We start from the raw sequence: 18,295 nt of genomic DNA, 5'->3' as shown, positions 1-18,295 counted from the left end.
TTTCTAGGAGCCTAAAGAGGGACAGCATCATGGAAGAAGCAATGTACTGGTAAAATAATATATTAAATACTAACCATTAAGGTTTGGGACCCGCACTCAAAAAGATGCCACAACATTGTGTACCCCACTTGCCCCCCACCTATGCTAGGGAAAGGAAAATCTTACCAACTCTGTTGCTACTAGTTTTGTCTGCATCAAGCCAGTACTCGTGCTCCTGTTTCATAGCCTTCACCCAGGAAAGTTCCATATCATATGGGGCTTCAGCCTGCCCTCATCCCATCTTTTCCAAAGTTATCTCTTACTTTGCCACCTTTTGGAGGAACTGTGTTTAACCTCAGAAGTTTATATTGGCAAGTCTAGTAATCATGACTTCGCAATGAATTATTTTCAGGCTTTAGGTAGGCTTTCACTTCTCTTCCAGTATTTGGTGTTCCACTCTTTGCCATTGTATATTTGCGGGGTGAGGGTGGGGGGAATTGCAAGTGTAGGCATTAAGATGTTGACATGAATGGCAGTTGAAAGCCTGCAGCCTGGGTTGAGGTGGTCATGTGAACATTGCACTCTTCCTAACACTTGCCTGACAATTTAATGACAACAGCTCTTAAGAGTGTTCATAAAAGTGTCAGAAGCATGTCATAGAAAGGAATAATGCTCATCTGATGTCGATGTGAGTGTTTCGGATTGAAACACTCCCAACAGCATGAGTGTGAAAGTGCCTCAAAAGTTGCAGTATCTGCCAGGCTGGAGTATACGTGATGTAGATCTTGCTGCAGAGCCAACTGAGTACATCTTCAGGCTCATAATCAAGTCTACTAAGTGGCTGTGGGAGGCTGTGTCTCCATAGCATTCTCAAGGAACTGCTTGGTGGAGTTGCATTGTGTGGCTGGGACATTGCTTACCTTGACCCAGGGGGCAAAACCTCTGGAGCACATGGTGACTAACTGTAACCAAATGGCTAAACTCTTTCAGGATACAGTCACTCGACTCTGCAGTGATTTAGATGCTGGTGTTGTGGCAGTGCCATCCAAGGTCCAATGCAATGTCGAGGCCATTATTGTGGGATCAGTTCCAGTTAATGTGCCCTGATGATGTGAATGGGATACTTGATCACCTGCTAGTGATGTACTTGACCACCTGCTAGTTAGACCCTTGTCCATCTTGCCTTATGAAAGCTAGCCAGAGTGGGGTGACGGAATGGGTGATAAACACAGCCTTGCATGATGGGAGTGTTGCCTTTGTCCTTAAAGAGGCTGTGTAGTGTTCACTTCTTTAAAAGCTCACTCTAGATCAGGCTTCCTCAACCTTGGCCCTCCAGATGTTTTTGGCCTACAACTCCCATGATCCCTAGCTAGCAGGACCAGTGGTCAGGGATGCTGGGAATTGTAGTCTCAAAACATCTGGAAGGCCGAGTTTGAGGAAGCCTGCTCTAGACCCAGTGGAGTGTAATTACTGTAGGCTGGTCACCAACACCCCTTCCTTGGTGAAAGGGTGGAAAGGATAGTTATGAAGCAACAGCAAGTATTCTTGGATGAGACTGATTACCTAGGTCCACTACAATATGGGAACAGACCCGGCATTGGTCCACCAGATGGATGAGCTTTATTGAGAAAGAGAGAGCCAGGGAGTGCAACAGTATTATTTCTGCTTGACCCCTCAAGTGGCTTTTAACATCATTGACCATGGTATCCTCCTGGACCAACTCTGTGGGATGGGACTCTTACTCTTATCTTTAGCGTCATGACCCAGAATGCACCTCTCCCCGTTACTATAGTACTGACCAGTAGCTATATGTCATGTTGTCGCGCCTTTAATTTTTCTTCCTTCAATACAGTATTACGGAATAGTTGATGGCCAAACTACTCTTTGAAAAGCTTGCTGAAAACATTTGTTTCAGCTGTCCTATCCAGACACATGATTTGGGTTACACTTGTTTTTAAATTTGTTTTAAGTGCTTAATTGTTTTTAGGTGTATCCTTAACAGCTTTTAAATGTTTTAAATACATTTTTATACTTTTTAATTGTTTGCTTGATTGTTTTTTAATCAAAGAATTGTTTGTTGCCCTAGGCTCCCTTGGAAGAAAGGGCAGGATATAATTTTATTTATTTATTTAAAAAAACGGTAAGGATAACACTGATCATTTTGACCTTTCTTAGTTTGTTGACATGTTGTATGGTTGATAAAAAATGAATGTGCCCAGAAGTAGTTTGCATTCACTTTCTCTTGTACTGACACAATGCATAAAATTGCAAGTGCTGCAGAATTAAAATTCAGGTGAAGAATGGGGGTGGGGGAGGGTGTGCAGATTGCCTTATTTGAATATTATTTAAATCCAGCTTTTGATACTGCTGTCTCATTGTGCATCTCTCACACGTGCACACAGTGATGCTCATTTGCAGCCTTTACTAATCAGTTATTATGGAGCAAATACCACATCTATAAATAAAGGGCAGAGCTTTGTAAATCAAATGACAGAAATGATTACGCTGGGGGCGGGGTGGAATTCCTGTGACTTACTTGGAGCTTTTCAGAACCACTAAGGCAGCTAACAAAAATAGTTTTCTGTCTTTTCAACTTTCTTTCAGTAAATTTAGAACATTTGAGTACACGTTTCACATGTTTGCTTTCAACATGGTCATGTCACTATCAGATGACTGTAATGTATCTGTTTTTGTGTGGTGAATGGGTATTTTTGAATGCCCCTTATATGGTGCCAGCTGTTTTCCAGCAGCATGGAAGAAGTTTATTGATTTCAGTGTGTCTACTCTGAGTATGACTAACATCAGTTACCATCCAACTTGTTAATTTGGGGGAGGAGATCTTTTTTTAACCGAAGTGCTTGCAGTCTTGTGATAAGTGGTGATGTAAATAGACCCTGAAGCTAAACAGAACTAGGGAATGGAAGTAGGCAAGCCAAATATAATGACGAGGGGGATTCCCATGTTAGGTCAGTTTGAAAGTAAATCAAGGTGTCCTGAACAAGTTGGAAAAGGAATTCTTTATTGTCTGCCTTACTTCTAACTTGTGATGATAAAAATGCATGTCCACTGCTTTCTACTGAGATGTGACAATCCTTTGAGTAGAAGGTTCTATGCATGCCTTGCCAACTTTCTGAATGACTAGGTGGGCCCACAGGAAGGTCACACTCTGTTGTCTCCAGCCCAGCTCATGGTTAAACTTAACAGTCACCATGCAGTCAGTTAAAAACGCTCTGGCCTTTTTAAAGGGGATTTCCAGTAGTACAGATCTCAACTGTTTCTTCTATCTTCACCTATTTTCCTATGACACTGTATCAGTTAAAATCTACTCAGCCCCCTATTTCCAAGTTTACCCAGTAATTATTTACACGAGTAACAGAGCTTGTCTTCAGGGGGACTAACTTGATAGGCTAAAGTCTAGCTTCGGTTGTAAGAAGCAATGAAAAATTTATATCATATCTAAAGTTAAAAATGCAGGGTAGAGGGAGTGATCGAATACTGCAGTCAGAATGGATTGCCCACAGAATTTCATCAGCTGCAGGGAAAATGTGAAGCCATTTAATCTTTGGTTCCAGATACTCTGCACAGTTACAGAACCAAATGACATCAAATTGAGTTCATGTTCCCTGGAACTGTAACTCCCCCCCCCCCCACAACAGACCTGAATCCCTTTCAAGTATTTGGTCCTTTCCCTCATTTCTGCTGCTGCTTATGTTTTCCATTCAAATCAGCATAACCTTTCACATTTTTAGAAGGCCTGTCTGTTACGGTGTTTCCATGTGGTCGCTACCTCCTTCCACTTGCATATCTGGTTATAATTTGCTGTGATAAAACTGACTGCAATCTTTGCCATTTTGATTTCTAAAGTGCTTACTGTTGTATTTGCTGGAACCTATCTTTTATACAAAATATGTGTCTGGTAGTAAATGCAGCAACGACAGAGTTGCCAGCCCCATTAAAAACCTTCAGAGAGCACCTTGTTTTGCAAGGGTTTTATCTAACATTTGTTCTTCCCGATTCCATTTTAGCTATGAGTAATGGAATTGCTTGCCTAACAAGTTCTTTGGCGATTTCCTTCCCTAAATTATTTTTGCAGTGTTGCAGCATTTTCATAGCAGCAGGGTTACACCTGAGTGGTGCCTTAGTGCTGTAGGAATAAATAGCAGAATGAGATGAGGATATAATTTGAAGAACATTTCCTGTTCAGGAACATCAATTTGAAATAAACACTAAAACTGCAGAAATGGACCATAAATGTACTCAGTATTTTTTCCCCTTCATTGTTGAGGAACATGTGTTCAAAAACAGGGAGCCTGGCATTTAAAATCTGAAGCCAGCATTTAGCTGGCTAAATGAATGTTCAGATATCTGACTGTAAAACACTCAGCAGAAGCTGCTTAAATTATCTGAAAGTCTTGAAAGTTTTGGAAATCTAGTCATTCATTTTAAGTCTTTTTAAAGAAGTGCTTCAATTTATCCATTGCTCTTATGTTTAGAATGGATATAAATAAAGGGATGGGGAAGTTGAATCTTGCAAGCAGTAAACCAAGAATACATTGCAGTCCATGGATAGTACAATGGTTTTCTTCCATGGGATAAGCTTCTTCCAACTTGCAGTGTAAATAAAAGCTATACATACTAAGGAATAAAATACTGCCTCGGTTTTTAATCTTGAGTCTCCTCCTTTTCCTTCTTTTATTTTACATTTATTGCATTAAAAAAATCCTAAATAAGGAATTCTATTTTTGGGCTGCGTTCCTGCTCAGAGTAACTGCAAATCAGGACTTGTGAGTCTAAGAGCTGAAAATTGCATAGAAACCTTAGGCATAGTATTAGAATCACAATAGCATACCAGGACATCTTTGAGTAAGTTAGCAACACTCAGGCATTTTATTCCTCAGAGTTGTACAGAAAAAGCAATGTCAAATTGCTTAAAGTAAGCATAATTCAATCAGGGATGGTGAGAGGGGTGGATACAGATCTACTGGTAGATGTCTGGGTGATAGGCAGGAGATAAACAAGGATTTCTAGCTATAGAACTTGATTATTTAACAATAGCAGCAGCAGAATTACTCCCCTACCCTGCCCTGAATTATCCTGCTGAAATTAAGAAAGGTTTTTCTCTGGAAGAACTTGGAGCTCTAGTAGTCATGATCAACACAAATTCCTGGGCTTAAATGCTAAGGGGTGTCTTCTGCATAAGAATCTTCTTCTTTTTAATACTTATTTCATTTTTAAATTACTTCCCAGAAGCCATCCCTAAGCAATTTACAATAAAAACATACACAGAACAATCGCACATAGAAAAGCAGCTAAAACATTTCTCTATATAAAAACAATTTGGATAAGCACACACATATATATAACAATTTTTAAAACAGCAACACACATATATAAAATCAATTCAGATCCAAAGCAGATCCAACTAAATGGGGTAGTTGGTAGATCTCTGGGTTCTACTAAAGAACAAAGTCGGCCATGCAAGCTTGCAGTCTCCCCATCTCTACCTTATGAAATGTGGACAATTGAAACAGCATCTGAGCTGGTTAGTAAACATGAGGTGCCCACGTTTTAGACTATACTGACTATGTTTTTAAAGGCTTAAATTGATCAAGGCTTAAATTACAACCAAAGGGGTTTGATTTGTTCAGGCAAGGCTGGGTTTATTTGTACCAGGGCCTGATTACTAGGGCACTGAAAATAAACTGGATTTTAGCCACATCCGCCAGGCTCCTAGCCAGATGCCCCTCCCCCATTCCTGGCCTCCATCAACTGTCACAGAACATTCTAGCTCTTCCTTTCTGGGGAATTCCAGCATCCCAAGTAAATGCACTACTCTTAAGCCTTTGACTTGCCTTCGCCCTGATCTGTCAAATCATTTGCAAGGGGAGAGACTGGATTTGCATTGTATGAAGAGTCGTTTGCCTTTGGCGAACATCTGGAGGACTTCAGAGATAGAAAGATGCTTCTCATGGTATCTTTCTACATTATACCTACTCCTGTTCTTTTGTCTCCACCTCTTAAGAGTCCATATTTCAGATTCCACCCTGCTTTCCCTACTGATTAACTGGACTTCTCTCTACCGCCTAATATTTTTAAAAAATAAATATTAATATACAAAGCCCTTTACAACTTGGGGCCAGTTTACGTGTAAGCTCTCTTTACCCAATTAATATATGCCCAATATATCAACTGCTTTGATCTGCGGAACTGGAACTGTTATAGGTGCCACATAATACTTGTTTCTCTGCCCAGGCGGCGTCACTATATTCTGTTTGTGTTTAGACAGGATTATGCAGGTATCTAGAATGCAGGTGTGTATTTAGTTTATTGCTGGTTTTAATTGTTTGAATGCTTTGTTTCTACTAATTTTTATTTTTATTCTTTTTGTAAACATCACGAGCTTTTTTGACAAGTGGGATATAGATTTTATGAAATAAGTAAGAGTAGCTAATATAAAGTATTCCGTGTGCTTTTTGAGATACCGCTCTGGTTTTAGGATTATGTCTGCTTCCTTACTGTGGCGAAAAAACGTAACAACCACCCACTATTTCCTCTGTGTAACGTTTCTGACGACCAAACATGATGATGTGGTGTTCATGTCATTTGGCCCTGTCATCTAGTATATTGTGTGTGTTTTTAATCATTCGTGTGGGGAGAGGCACATTGGGATCTTAGGTGAGGAGGGGCTTTAACTATATGCCCCTTCTGTGCCCCTAATCTGAATCAGAGATTTAGCTTGGGACCATGGCATGGGCCAAGGGATAAAGTCCCCTTGCCCCCATGCTCCTCTCCCAGTCTTGTTGCTCTGCTTCTTCTGTTCTTTTCAGGACTCAACTTCTGTTTAAAGAGAGAGAGAGAAAGACAGCTTTCGGATGATAACCTAACTCCAAAATAGCACTTTTAAAAAAGTTCTTTTTATTAATGCATTTTACATGGCTTTACAAATCTCATTTTCAAAATGTATTTCAAATACAAATGATAAACTAGAACTCTTTCAAATTGTATGGGAACAGAGGACTCAACACGAACTATTGCCATCATAAAATGCAGGCATCTTTCCAGATTCGTTGAGGCCCAACTGTTTAAATGGCCAATTTTAATTTTAATAGTAGAAAACCCAGAACCCTTCTATTAATGTTTTGTTCACAAATATACCATATAACCAGTCTCATATTTTTCTTTCTTTCTTTCGAAAGATTATGAAGCTAATGTAAACTCTAGTTGAGACTCCCAGTGGAACACTCAAAATGTGTTTTAACTTTCCCATCAAGTGATCATCCAGCAACTTGTATATGGAGACACCTGATGTAAAATTATATGGGTTGGAGTATGCAGAACAGTGTAATGGGAAGTTGTTGTTGCTGTATTAATGTCCTACATTTAGGTGCAAACACTATGAAATAATCATATTATCTGCTGATGTACGTAGGAGATGAATATACAAGATATGTATTGTGAGTAACAGGAAAACAGATCAATTTTGCTTTTTGCCTTGGTGGAAAAAAACCCATTCCTAGAATCTTTGGCTATGTCTTTTGGAACATAGACCTGTTTCCATGTAATACCTCTAGGTTGAGTTTTTTAGCCTTGTTGTCGTTCATGGTAATTAATGATTATCTTGCTACGCAACAAGAATGTGCACAATAATATACATTCCAAATAAATATTTTTCTTTTCTTTTTTTACCTAGACTAGCATGTGTTTTATCGGGGTTAACTTTTCAACGACTCTAGTCAGAGTCTCACAGCACGACACTTTGTTATGAAAAAACCTATAATTTCATTCATACTTACAGTGGCATGTAAATATCAAAGTGACATTATTGTCGGTGTTAAGATTTAGAACTTAAAAACACATTTGGTCAAGTCTTGCTTTTAAGTACTTTTAAATCCGTTCTGCTTTCTTGAAGTTCACTCTTGAAAAGAGAGAGGTTACTTTTTATTATTGCCACTGTAATTACTTCCCATGTTTGCTCTATGATCAGCCTAACACAGAACTGTCTCGGGAAACTTGAATTCATTTATTCAGTTGGGCTGACAATTAGGTAGTTAAGTTCAAGCAGAAGAGGGGGAAAATCAAAGCAACCTGGTTTTTCAGGTATATAGATAGTTGCAAAGATGAAAGAGTACCTTGTGTGGTTGGAAACATCTTTCGAATTCTAGGCACTGACATTGTATTTTTAGTTGTAAGCGATGCTTCTGGGGATGGATATGCTTTCCATACCTTTTCCTTTGCTGTATTAGGTGTTGTGTGCAGGGCTGCAAAATACCTGCACCCATGTATGTTCAGTGATAATCAAAGCTGTTGTGCTCAGGGCAATGAAGGCATCATTGTGAATGTTGCATTGCTGCAGTAGGCCCTACATCCAATCTTGCGTGTTGCTTTGCTTATAAGATTGAGCATTTAGCCACATACTCAGTTGCCCTTTTGCTATACCAAAGTTGTGAATCAGAAAATAAGAAAACGCTAGACTAGAGGCAGTATTCAACTTTTTTAAAACTTCTGCTTGTGCAGTGTGACTTTCACCCTCCTTCTCCCCCTTGCATGGCCTGCTCTATCCCCAAATCTGCCTCTCAGAAGGCTGTGGGGAGCCCAGAACAGATATAGGGGGCACATGGGGAAGGGAGGGAAAGTTCCATTGTGCAGCAGAAGCCATAGCACTACTTAACTCTATGGTGAATATCACCCTAGATATTTCCATCTTCAGTTGAGTTGAGACCAAAATAGGCACAATTAGGGAGTAAATTTTGGGTAGTCTATACCAAGCATAGGGAAACTTCGGCCCTCCAGCTGTTTTGGGACTACAACTCCCATCATCCCTAGCTAACAGGACCAGTGGTCAGGGATGATGGGAATTGTAGTCTCAAAACATCTGGAGGCCTGGAGTTTGCCTATGCCTGCTCTATACTGTATAAACAATTTTTAATGTTGGCTTTATTGACATGAAAACAGAAACCACTTCTGGTGCCATGCCTTTTCTTTAGCCAGTGCTTCCAGGCCTTACTTGCTTCAGGGTTCTGAATACCATATCCAAATTTGTATTCTGCTCTTCTGGAATCTGTAGGCAGCTAACAACAGTCATAAAATGAATTGCAATAAAGCAATATAAAACCAAATTAACAAACAATACAAAGAGCAGTAGAAAGAATCCAGCAGCAGAAAAACTACTTAATGGAAACCAAAACTGAAAGCAGTAGCTTTTATGAAAGTATGGATTATAAATCAGAGGAACTTAGAGTTGGAAGGGACCCAAGGGTCATCTAGTCCAACCCTCTGCAATGCAAGAATCTCAGCTAAAGCATCCATGACAGATGGCCGTCCAATCTCTGCTTAAAAACCTTCAATGAAGAAGAGTCCACAACCTCCCAAAGGAGTCTGTTTTAACAAATAAATAAAATAAAATAAAATCCCTTATATAATGCATTCTAGAACCTGGATGCAAGGAACTTGTGACTCTCCATAGATTGTAGGACTCAAACACCTATCTGCCACATCTGGAGATCCCCTGCTTTAAAATAACATGCTTGTTGGTGCAGTGCTCTAGTCTTTTGGATGCTGAGCCTTCCATAAGCTTCTGCGAAGATATTTAGGATGGTTTGAAGGTTATCCTCTGTGTGCACACACTATGTTGTCATCAGCATATTGAAGCTCTGTGACGAAAGTTGTGGTACCCTTACTCTTTGCTTTTAACCTACTCAAGTTAAAGAGCTTTCCATCTGTTTGATATATGATTTCCTTTGACAATGTGTAGGATCATGGCAATGAAAATAAATAGAGTTGGGGTGATAACACATCCCTGTTTAATACCTGATTCTACTGTGAATGGTTCACTTTGAGAGCCATTGTTATCCGCGATTGTTGCTGTCATATTATCGTGGAGGAGCCAAAGGATGTTCACTAATTTATCTGGGCAGCCAATTTTCAGAAGGACAGTCCACAGGGCAGTATGATTTACAGTGTTGAAGGCCTTAGTCAGGTCAATAAATGCCCTATACAGATGTTGGTTTTGCTCTCTGCATTTTTCCTGAAGCTGTTGAGAAGTGAAAATCATGTCCACTGTCCCCTAGAAGGTCAAAAATCATTTTGGGATTCAGGAAGGGTAGCCTCAGATATAGTTAGGAGATGGTTTGCTAAGATCCTTTCAAGAATTTTGCCAGCTGCAGCTAATAAAGAGATGCCTCAATAGTTTCTGCAATCCGTTCTATCACGTTTTTAAAAAGAGATTGATAATCTTGGCATCCCTAAAGTCTGCTGGGATCTCCTGTCTCTCCCAGATTTTTTTTAATGAGATTGTATGGTTGTTGTGTAAATTCAATTCCACCCACTTTGAAGACTTCAGCAGGTATCCCATCAGGTCTACTGGCTTTGTTGTTTTTCATTTGGTTAATAGCTGTACACAATTCTCCCAGATTTAAGATACTGCAAGCTCATCTCTAATTTGTTTTTGCGGGATTTGTGAGAAGACCTCGGCAGCTATGAGGGAGTTGCAATTAAGGAGATGCTGGTAATGTTCTTTCCAACGCAGTGCAATAGCTTCTTTATCTTTTTGAAGTGTGGTACCATCTGTTGAGCGTAGGGGGCATATGCTATGATTTATTGGCCCATAGATGGTCTTTGTGGCTTTAAAGAAACTCTGTGCATCATGAGTGTTGGCTAAGTGCTGGATCTCTCAAACTTTTTTATCCACTGGGAGTTCTTTAGTTCTCTGGTTCTTCTTTGAACCTCAGACTTAGTGTTGGCATAGTTTGTTTTTTTCTTCGTGGCACAGTTTCTATCTCTTTGCCAGTCTGAAAGGCCTTCCTTTTCTTGTCAATAAGGCGTTCAATCTCACTGTCATTCTCATCAAACCAGTCCTGGTGTTTCTTGGTTTGGTATCCAATAGTTTGTTCACAGGCTGCAGTAATGGATGTTTTAGCTTGTTCCAGTGTTCCTTGATGTTATCAGGGAACTCCAAAAACAGGTGGTGCTTAAGAGTCGTTTGGAGGCAATCCCACTTAATAGGATCTTGAAGGATAATTTGAGAGTAGCAGAGATTAATATGATGTTGTACCTGTCATAGCATTCCAGATTTCTATATCTTACATTTTTGTTATGATGGGGCTTGAATGCATAATTAAAAGAGCAGAATAAAAGCAAGTTGAGTATTTCTGTTCCAGGTGTTGAAACTATAAATTCATTGGGTTAAGAGAGTTTGGCTCTTTAAATATGTATTAATTTTATGGGTTTGTCGTATGCTTTTCAAGCTCAGCTATTAGCACAATATGAATTTCATGAAGAATTCAGCAACAAAAAACAATTTGCAGGATTCTACAACTCAGAAGACCTGTCTAAAAAGAGAGGGCTTAACACCCTCTCTCTGAAAAGGGCTAACTGAGCAGTTGTGGCATATCTCTGCCAAGAGAAATGCACACAGTTTTGCAAAAGGCCTTATTGCCAGGAAAGTATCATTGGCAAAGTATTCTTTATTGCTAATAACCACACTACTTGTATATTGCTGAAAATATACATGCTGTTTTACAGAGCAAATTAAAGCCATTTCTCTATACCAAAGGCATTAGAATTATTTTCAGATTTCCTCATACAAAAATTTCAGAGATATTAAAGATACAGTGGATGTTGCTCACGTAAAAAGCACTTTATTTGTACCACCACTTGAGTTCTGTCTATAATAAAACTGCTTTATACAATCTAGTCAGAACTCTAGTGGCACATGAAAATTCAGAATAGATGTGAGATGTTATTTATGTACAGTAGGCAAGAGAAAGATGTATGTAAGTGAAATGATTCCTGTACACAGCAATAATCAACTTGTTTTAACCCTGCTTTTTGCCATTTTCAGGCATGGGCAATATATCACAGCATGTCTATAAAGATAATTCTACATTATATTTAAAACTGGAGGCCTTTTGGAAGTGGAATAGATGTGCCCTCTGTTTTTTCCCTAAAATGTGTTCTTATTCCACAAATGTAAGAAGGAGACGTTTAGTTGTTCCGGAGTTATAAACAAACAAAAACGTGTTTTATTTTTTCCTCTGCAGCGTTTGTCTGATCATCCTGGAAGCCTGTAGAAGCGAAGACACTGAGAGCAGATGAGATCAAGGCAGTGACTGGTTGGCTTTCTCTACTTCCTGCTCCCAAGGATTATTGCCAGATTGCTGTGGAGATGAATGGAGAACAGCAGCATGAGACAGGTACTGCATTTATGGCACCTGGGGTTCCAACAGATATCTTCTCAGTTGTAAATCTATTCTGGACAAATTAACCTTGTTTTGCATACTTGCGACACAGATGATTAAAAAGATAAGCCATGGGTAAAGTTGCTTTAAAGTTCAAAGGCAGGGGCTATGAAGACCATTGCTGAAGTTCCTCTTCAGTAATGTATGTTCTGCACTTGTGTTAACATTGCAGTGTGCCTATAGCTCTCAAAAGCATCTTTCAGCAGCAGCTGATCTAAACAGCTTCTCATCTCATGCAGAGTTTCCTTGTGCCTCACCTCTGGCTTGCTGTGACTATATGGCCACATTTCGGTACAGCATAATAAAGGCTTATCATTAAAAGAATGAGCCCATCCTCCCTCTGGGCTCACATACTTCTTCCTTTACCACTTTTCCTCCATGATGACTTGGAGGGTGAGTTTGGAAGCTTTGATTCTGATGTAGACTAGCCAGTTTATCATCCAGTCAGAAGCCAAACAAATGTGGTTCATCCTAATTATAGGTATTTGAAGCAAGCCATCTTCTAACCATGGGTTGCAAAGCTGGCTTGCCTCAACTAACCATAGTTGTGATAAACCAGAGTTTAGGGTTTAGAGATAATTTGTGTTTCTGCAAGTGGAAGCAAAAGCTTATCTCCTCACACTAGAGCGGAACAGGGAGGGGATGGGCGCACAAGCCCAAGGCTTGTGCATAAACCACAACTCATTGTTCTATCATGTCTAAACCCACCCAGTGTGTTTTCGTTTTCATTTCTTTCCTCCTGCTGCTGCATTTTAAACAAGTATAGAGTTTACAGCTATCGCTTCTTTGAATTTGCAGAAATTATTCTTAAAGTTTATGCCCACTTCACAGAACTTGTTTAGATGGAGCATAGGTGATGAGCTCTCTCACATAAGAGCTTGAATTGTGTGATTCTTCTTGATATAATCACAAACCACACGTAAGTACAGAATGTGGAACTTTGCTAATGCTTATTGTGGTTTCATATTCTGTGGCCTCAAATGCTGTGAGCTGTACATTTTGAGAGTGTGTGGCCTTTTCGTTTTCAAGGAATAAATATGCTGACAAAGCGAGTAACATTGCATGCAGTATATTGAATGTGGGTGATGCAATCTGCCATAAATAGAGTCTTGGAAGTGTTAGAATCTTTCATTAATGTTGGAATTTGGCTTTTCCTTACCCACTTCACTTCCTGTGAGAGGAAGAGTTAGTCCTTAACGAATTGAGTACGGCATTGGCAGTACTATTGCTGTTCTGCATTTCATAGCCAGCCCAACCCAGTGTTTACTGCCCAGGTATTATAAATAATAACATGCAGCTTAATTTCTTACTACAACATGCCTTTGAATTTGCAAACTTGACAGAGAGTTTCCTGAAATTCTTCTCTGACAAGTATGCATATTTTTCAGTTACATAAGATGCAATTAAGGAGGCTTCAGGCTACACAAAGGAATTATATGTGAAGCTGGTTATGTACTAACAGAGCAATCCTATACTCTCATTATGTCAGGACAGGAGATACGCTACTGCTACATCAGCTGCGCAGTTTCCAGTGTATGCTCAGCCCAGGAGGAGACGGGGGAGACACAAAATGAGAAAGTACAAAAAAGCATAAAAGCGAGAAATGTTCATTGTCTCTGGAAATGCCGCCATAGCCCACCCATCAGTGCCTATGCTGGCAATGATGCCCACATGCTACCCATCCAGAAGCAGAGCATGAACTCTCAACGATGGGGGTACACCCTCTGCATGCTCATACACGGCATACAGTATGACTCCCAAGGCCTTACCTTCTTCCATCCACCTCAGTGGCACAGCTACAACAACACCTCTCCTGCCAATCTTCAGACACACCTCCAAGCAGGACCTGCTTATACATAAAATGTCAGCATCGCCCTTGAGCCAGTGTACCAACTGGACACATGCACTACAGCCCCGACTGGGCTAGGCGAGCTGGGTAGCACTGCCAGAGACCTCCTTTCCCACAGGAACAGGTCACAGTGCTGTGGACTCACAGCTTGGAGCTGAGAGCACCGGATTCACTGTCTCAGTAATACAGTCGTTGCGCAGCAGCGTTTTGCAGAGTCTTGCAGAGTATAAACCACTCGGAGAGCAGCTCTGTAAAGTATCTTCCTTTTATTCTATAACTACAGCTATAATACAAAACTATATACAGAGCTAAATATTCTGAGCATAAATCAATGCTATATTCTGAGTGCCTGCAGCTGCTCTTAGCAGCAATCTTATCTATAAACACAATCTCTTGCACTCTCTCTCCGACACACTGACTGACTGACTGACTCTCACACACAAAGACTGACTCACTTGACTAATTAAGTAGAGAGCAGTACATTGCTCCTCCTCTCTGTAGAGTCAGCAGAGACCTCAGGAGATCATCCGGAGATTCTTGGGTATGGGAGGGGTGAAATCTCCTCATCCTCCCCCATTTCATTCGACCATTCAAGAATCTTTAACATAACTGCAATTTACACACACACTCCAAAAGTTGTTCTCTGCTTACAACCTTGGTAACATATTTGCAGGTATCTTTCTCCCCCTTATCTAAGACACTTTATCACATCATTAAACAGTTACTATAACCTCTCTGTGTCTATTAGGAAAGAATTAAAGCATAAATCTCAACCTGTAGTTCACACAAAATACACATTGTGAATACACAAATGAATAAGCAGCTTCTAGAAAAATCTTCACACACATTTCTTCCTCTCAAATACAAATTGACATTTCTAATTAGGCAGATTTGAACAAACCACTTTAAACACGTGCTTGCTCCTTCAATCCTGATCCTTCAAATGTCAGGTAAGGAAATAAATGCAGCGTTTTGTGCCACTACTCTCAGCACATTTCATGCTAGGTTTAAAAACCCCACCAGAGTTGCATGTGACCGCAGCCTTTGCAAACTCTTCAGAAAACCTTTTCGGTGGTACACCCTTGGTTGTTCTCTCAGATCTGCGCAAAACCTTTTGATCCTCTTGTTCTGGTGCTTCCTCCTCTTTGGGAGAATGGGGAGCTAAAGTATATGAAGCTGCTAAGTCTGAATCAGCGTCAGACTCACCTGAGGCTTTTGGGCTCTGATAATCTGTGCCTTCGTCTGGAACTACATTGGCATCAGGATTATCAATCACATCAGAACTTGCCTCCCTCTTAACTTTCTTTGCCCCTTTTGCACCATCATCACAAATGGGATGGCACTGAAAAACGCCAAATCTGTCCCATTGTGGATTGTCGTCAATGCTCCTGGTCAGCCTTATGGTTTTCGTGTCTGTGATCAGGACACGATAAGACCCTTTCTCATATCCTAGGAAAACACCATGTTCTCCACGCTTACTCAGTTTGTCACCCTGCGAGGTGTGCACCCAAACCTCCGAACCAAAAATTTTAAAGTGCTTCACACATGGCTTCCTTCCGTGAAGCATCTCATATGGGGTGCAATTTACTGCGGACTGGTACCTCCTGTTATACACGTGACAGAAAAACGAAAGAGCTTCGGCCCAAAAAGGATTGGGCAGCCCCGAATCATGTAACAGTGTTCTAATTCCTTGCTGCAGGGTCTGGTTCATTCTCTCACATAAACCATTCTGCCAGGGCGATCTGGGCGTGGCGGTCCTATGCTCAATGCCCTGTTCAGAAAGAAAAGCCTCAAACTCTTCTGAACAAAACTCTCCACCCCTGTCAGTGAAAATACAACGTACATTCTCATTATGTACATTCCTGAGCCATTTACAAAACTGACGAAACTTAGTAAAGGCTTCAGACTTTTTCTGCAGCAAATAGACCCAAACAAATCTCGAATAGGAGTCTATCAAAACCATGAAAAACCTTGAATTGCCTCTAGAGAGCGCTAGAGGCCCCACTAAGTCTGCATGAATGACTTCATATGGTTTCTTGGCCTCTCTCCCAGACTCTGTACCTTTGGGAGCTTGCCTTGCCTTACTCTCAGCACAAGAAACACATTCCATGTGGTAGGGACATTCTTTCAGCTTCATACCCTGAACCATATCAGGCATTTTTGCCACAGCCTGGAAATTCAAATGACCATAAACACGGTGGTAATAATGAATACATTGGTCATGCAACTTCTCATTCTTATCAACAGACAAATTGCAACACTCTTTCTCAGTTGCTTCTGCAGTACCTGTACCTGTAACAAAAGGCAATTGGTACAAACCATTTACACATTTTGCATATAGAATGAGCTTGCCATCTTGACGAATTTCACAGCGAGATTTAGCAAACACCACCTTAAAACCCTGATGATCAAGCTGGGAAACACTCAACAAATTGTCCTGAATATCAGGCGCATACAGGACATTCTTAATAGTTGCATTCAGGCTCTTTAAGAACACAGTTCCCTTAGCCAAACTCGTGAGAACTGTCCCATCTGCTTGATGAATTTCTTTCTCTTGCTTCTCAAGCTGAACAAAGAGATCATTATCTTTGGCTACGTGGTTGGAACAGCCAGAGTCAATCACGAAGAAACTCTGCCCACGTTGATTGGAGCAGCGAGAGATCAAGGCCTTTGAAGTAGCAGGTGCTTGGGGATTTCGTCCTCCTCCCCCTCTGCCTCTGAAGTTTCCCTTCTTCTTTGAAGATTTCTTGCAGCACTGAAAACTCAAATGGCCTTGTGCTCCACACGAAAAGCACCGTTTCAACTTTAGTGCTTTAACAGCAGCAGTTTCAGTTTCACTTTCCCCTGCTGAAGACTCAGGCACATTTTCAAGCACATTTTTAACAGCACAGGCCCGGCTTTCTCTAACAGCCATCTGGCCAGAATGTGCACAGGCCATGTCTGCTATTACTTAGAGCAAGACACTTCCCTCGTGCAAACACAGATAAAGCCTTGGACTTCTTCAGCCACTCTCTCTCCCACTCAAAGCGCAATTAACAGGCAAACAGGGATGCTATCTTCTTTCTTTGGCAGTCAGCAACATACCTCAAGCAGCAGCAACAGCAACAGCGGCAGCTTGAACACTCTGCTCCAACACAGCTCTGCTTCTAGGCACCACAAATCAGTCCAGCATGCAGCCTCCGTTCCGCCGTCCAGCGATCAGCAACAGACACCTCTGGTGACTGGGACGACTGGTCAGATGACTGGAACAACGACTGGTCAGATGACTGGAACAACGACTGGGCCCATAACCGATGTCAGCATCGCCCTTGAGCCAGTGTACCAACTGGACTCATGCACTACAGCCCCGACTGGGCTAGGCGAGCTGGGTAGCACTGCCAGAGACCTCCTTTCCCACAGGAACAGGTCACAGTGCTGTGGACTCACAGCTTGGAGCTGAGAGCACCGGATTCACTGTCTCAATAATACAGTCGTTGCGCAGCAGCGTTTTGCAGAGTCTTGCAGAGTATAAACCACTCGGAGAGCAGCTCTGTAAAGTATCTTCCTTTTATTCTATAACTACAGCTATAATACAAAACTATATACAGAGCTAAATATTCTGAGTATAAATCAATGCTATATTCTGAGTGCCTGCAGCTGCTCTTAGCAGCAATCTTATCTATAAACACAATCTCTTGCACTCTCTCTCCGACACACTGACTGACTGACTCTCACACACAAAGACTGACTCACTTGACTAATTAAGTAGAGAGCAGTACATTGCTCCTCCTCTCTGTAGAGTCAGCAGAGACATCAGGAGATTCTTGGGTATGGGAGGGGTGAAATCTCCTCATAAAATAGTCACTATTTTATGAGCACAAGTTGCTCAAAGGGACAGGAGAAGTCACACAGTGCAGGGTAATGTTAGAGAATGCTCATAGGCCCACCTGGTCCCTATAGGTGTCTGTGGGGGAGCAGTTGCCACCCACATGAGCCACGACTCTCAGACTCCATTAAACAAAATGTTTCTAGCATTTATGGAGGTGAAGCAAAACATACAGTCTCATTTGTTTGTGAAAAGCTGGCCTACTCCTGTCTTCTCAGCGTTGATAATGAATGAAGTCATAGAGGTGACTGACATTTAGGAAAGCAGCTCTAGCCAGTTATGCAAAGAGAAGTCTAGAGTGAAACTCCCTCTATTTAGAGAAGGAGCTTCTTGGCTTGTTTTTAAGCCTTTTATGTTGGTCTTCCC

General features: G+C 41.0%; 1 protein-coding gene across 3 annotated transcripts in view; it reads left to right on the top strand.

The window, feature by feature from the left end:
* The window catches only part of SFMBT1 (Scm like with four mbt domains 1), an 84,790-nt gene that overhangs the window by 25,762 nt on the left and 40,733 nt on the right, over positions 1 to 18,295 (top strand). The window contains exons 1-2 of one of the 3 annotated variants that reach the window (XM_081847917.1): positions 5,806 to 5,950; positions 12,018 to 12,170. In XM_081847917.1, the coding sequence (XP_081704043.1) occupies positions 12,143 to 12,170 (28 nt within the window). In that variant the 5' untranslated portion in view covers positions 5,806 to 5,950; positions 12,018 to 12,142. Of the gene's footprint in view, positions 1 to 5,805; positions 5,951 to 6,233; positions 6,291 to 12,017; positions 12,171 to 18,295 lie in introns of those variants that run through there. The other 2 variants (XM_081847919.1, XM_081847918.1) reach the window with 2 other exon arrangements.

Source organism: Podarcis erhardii (assembly GCF_964252035.2).
Source record: "Podarcis erhardii genome assembly, chromosome: 2".
NCBI lineage: Eukaryota > Metazoa > Chordata > Lepidosauria > Squamata > Lacertidae > Podarcis > Podarcis erhardii.
Note: the sequence above shows the minus strand (reverse complement) of the source record. Positions and strands in the feature narration are given on the sequence as shown.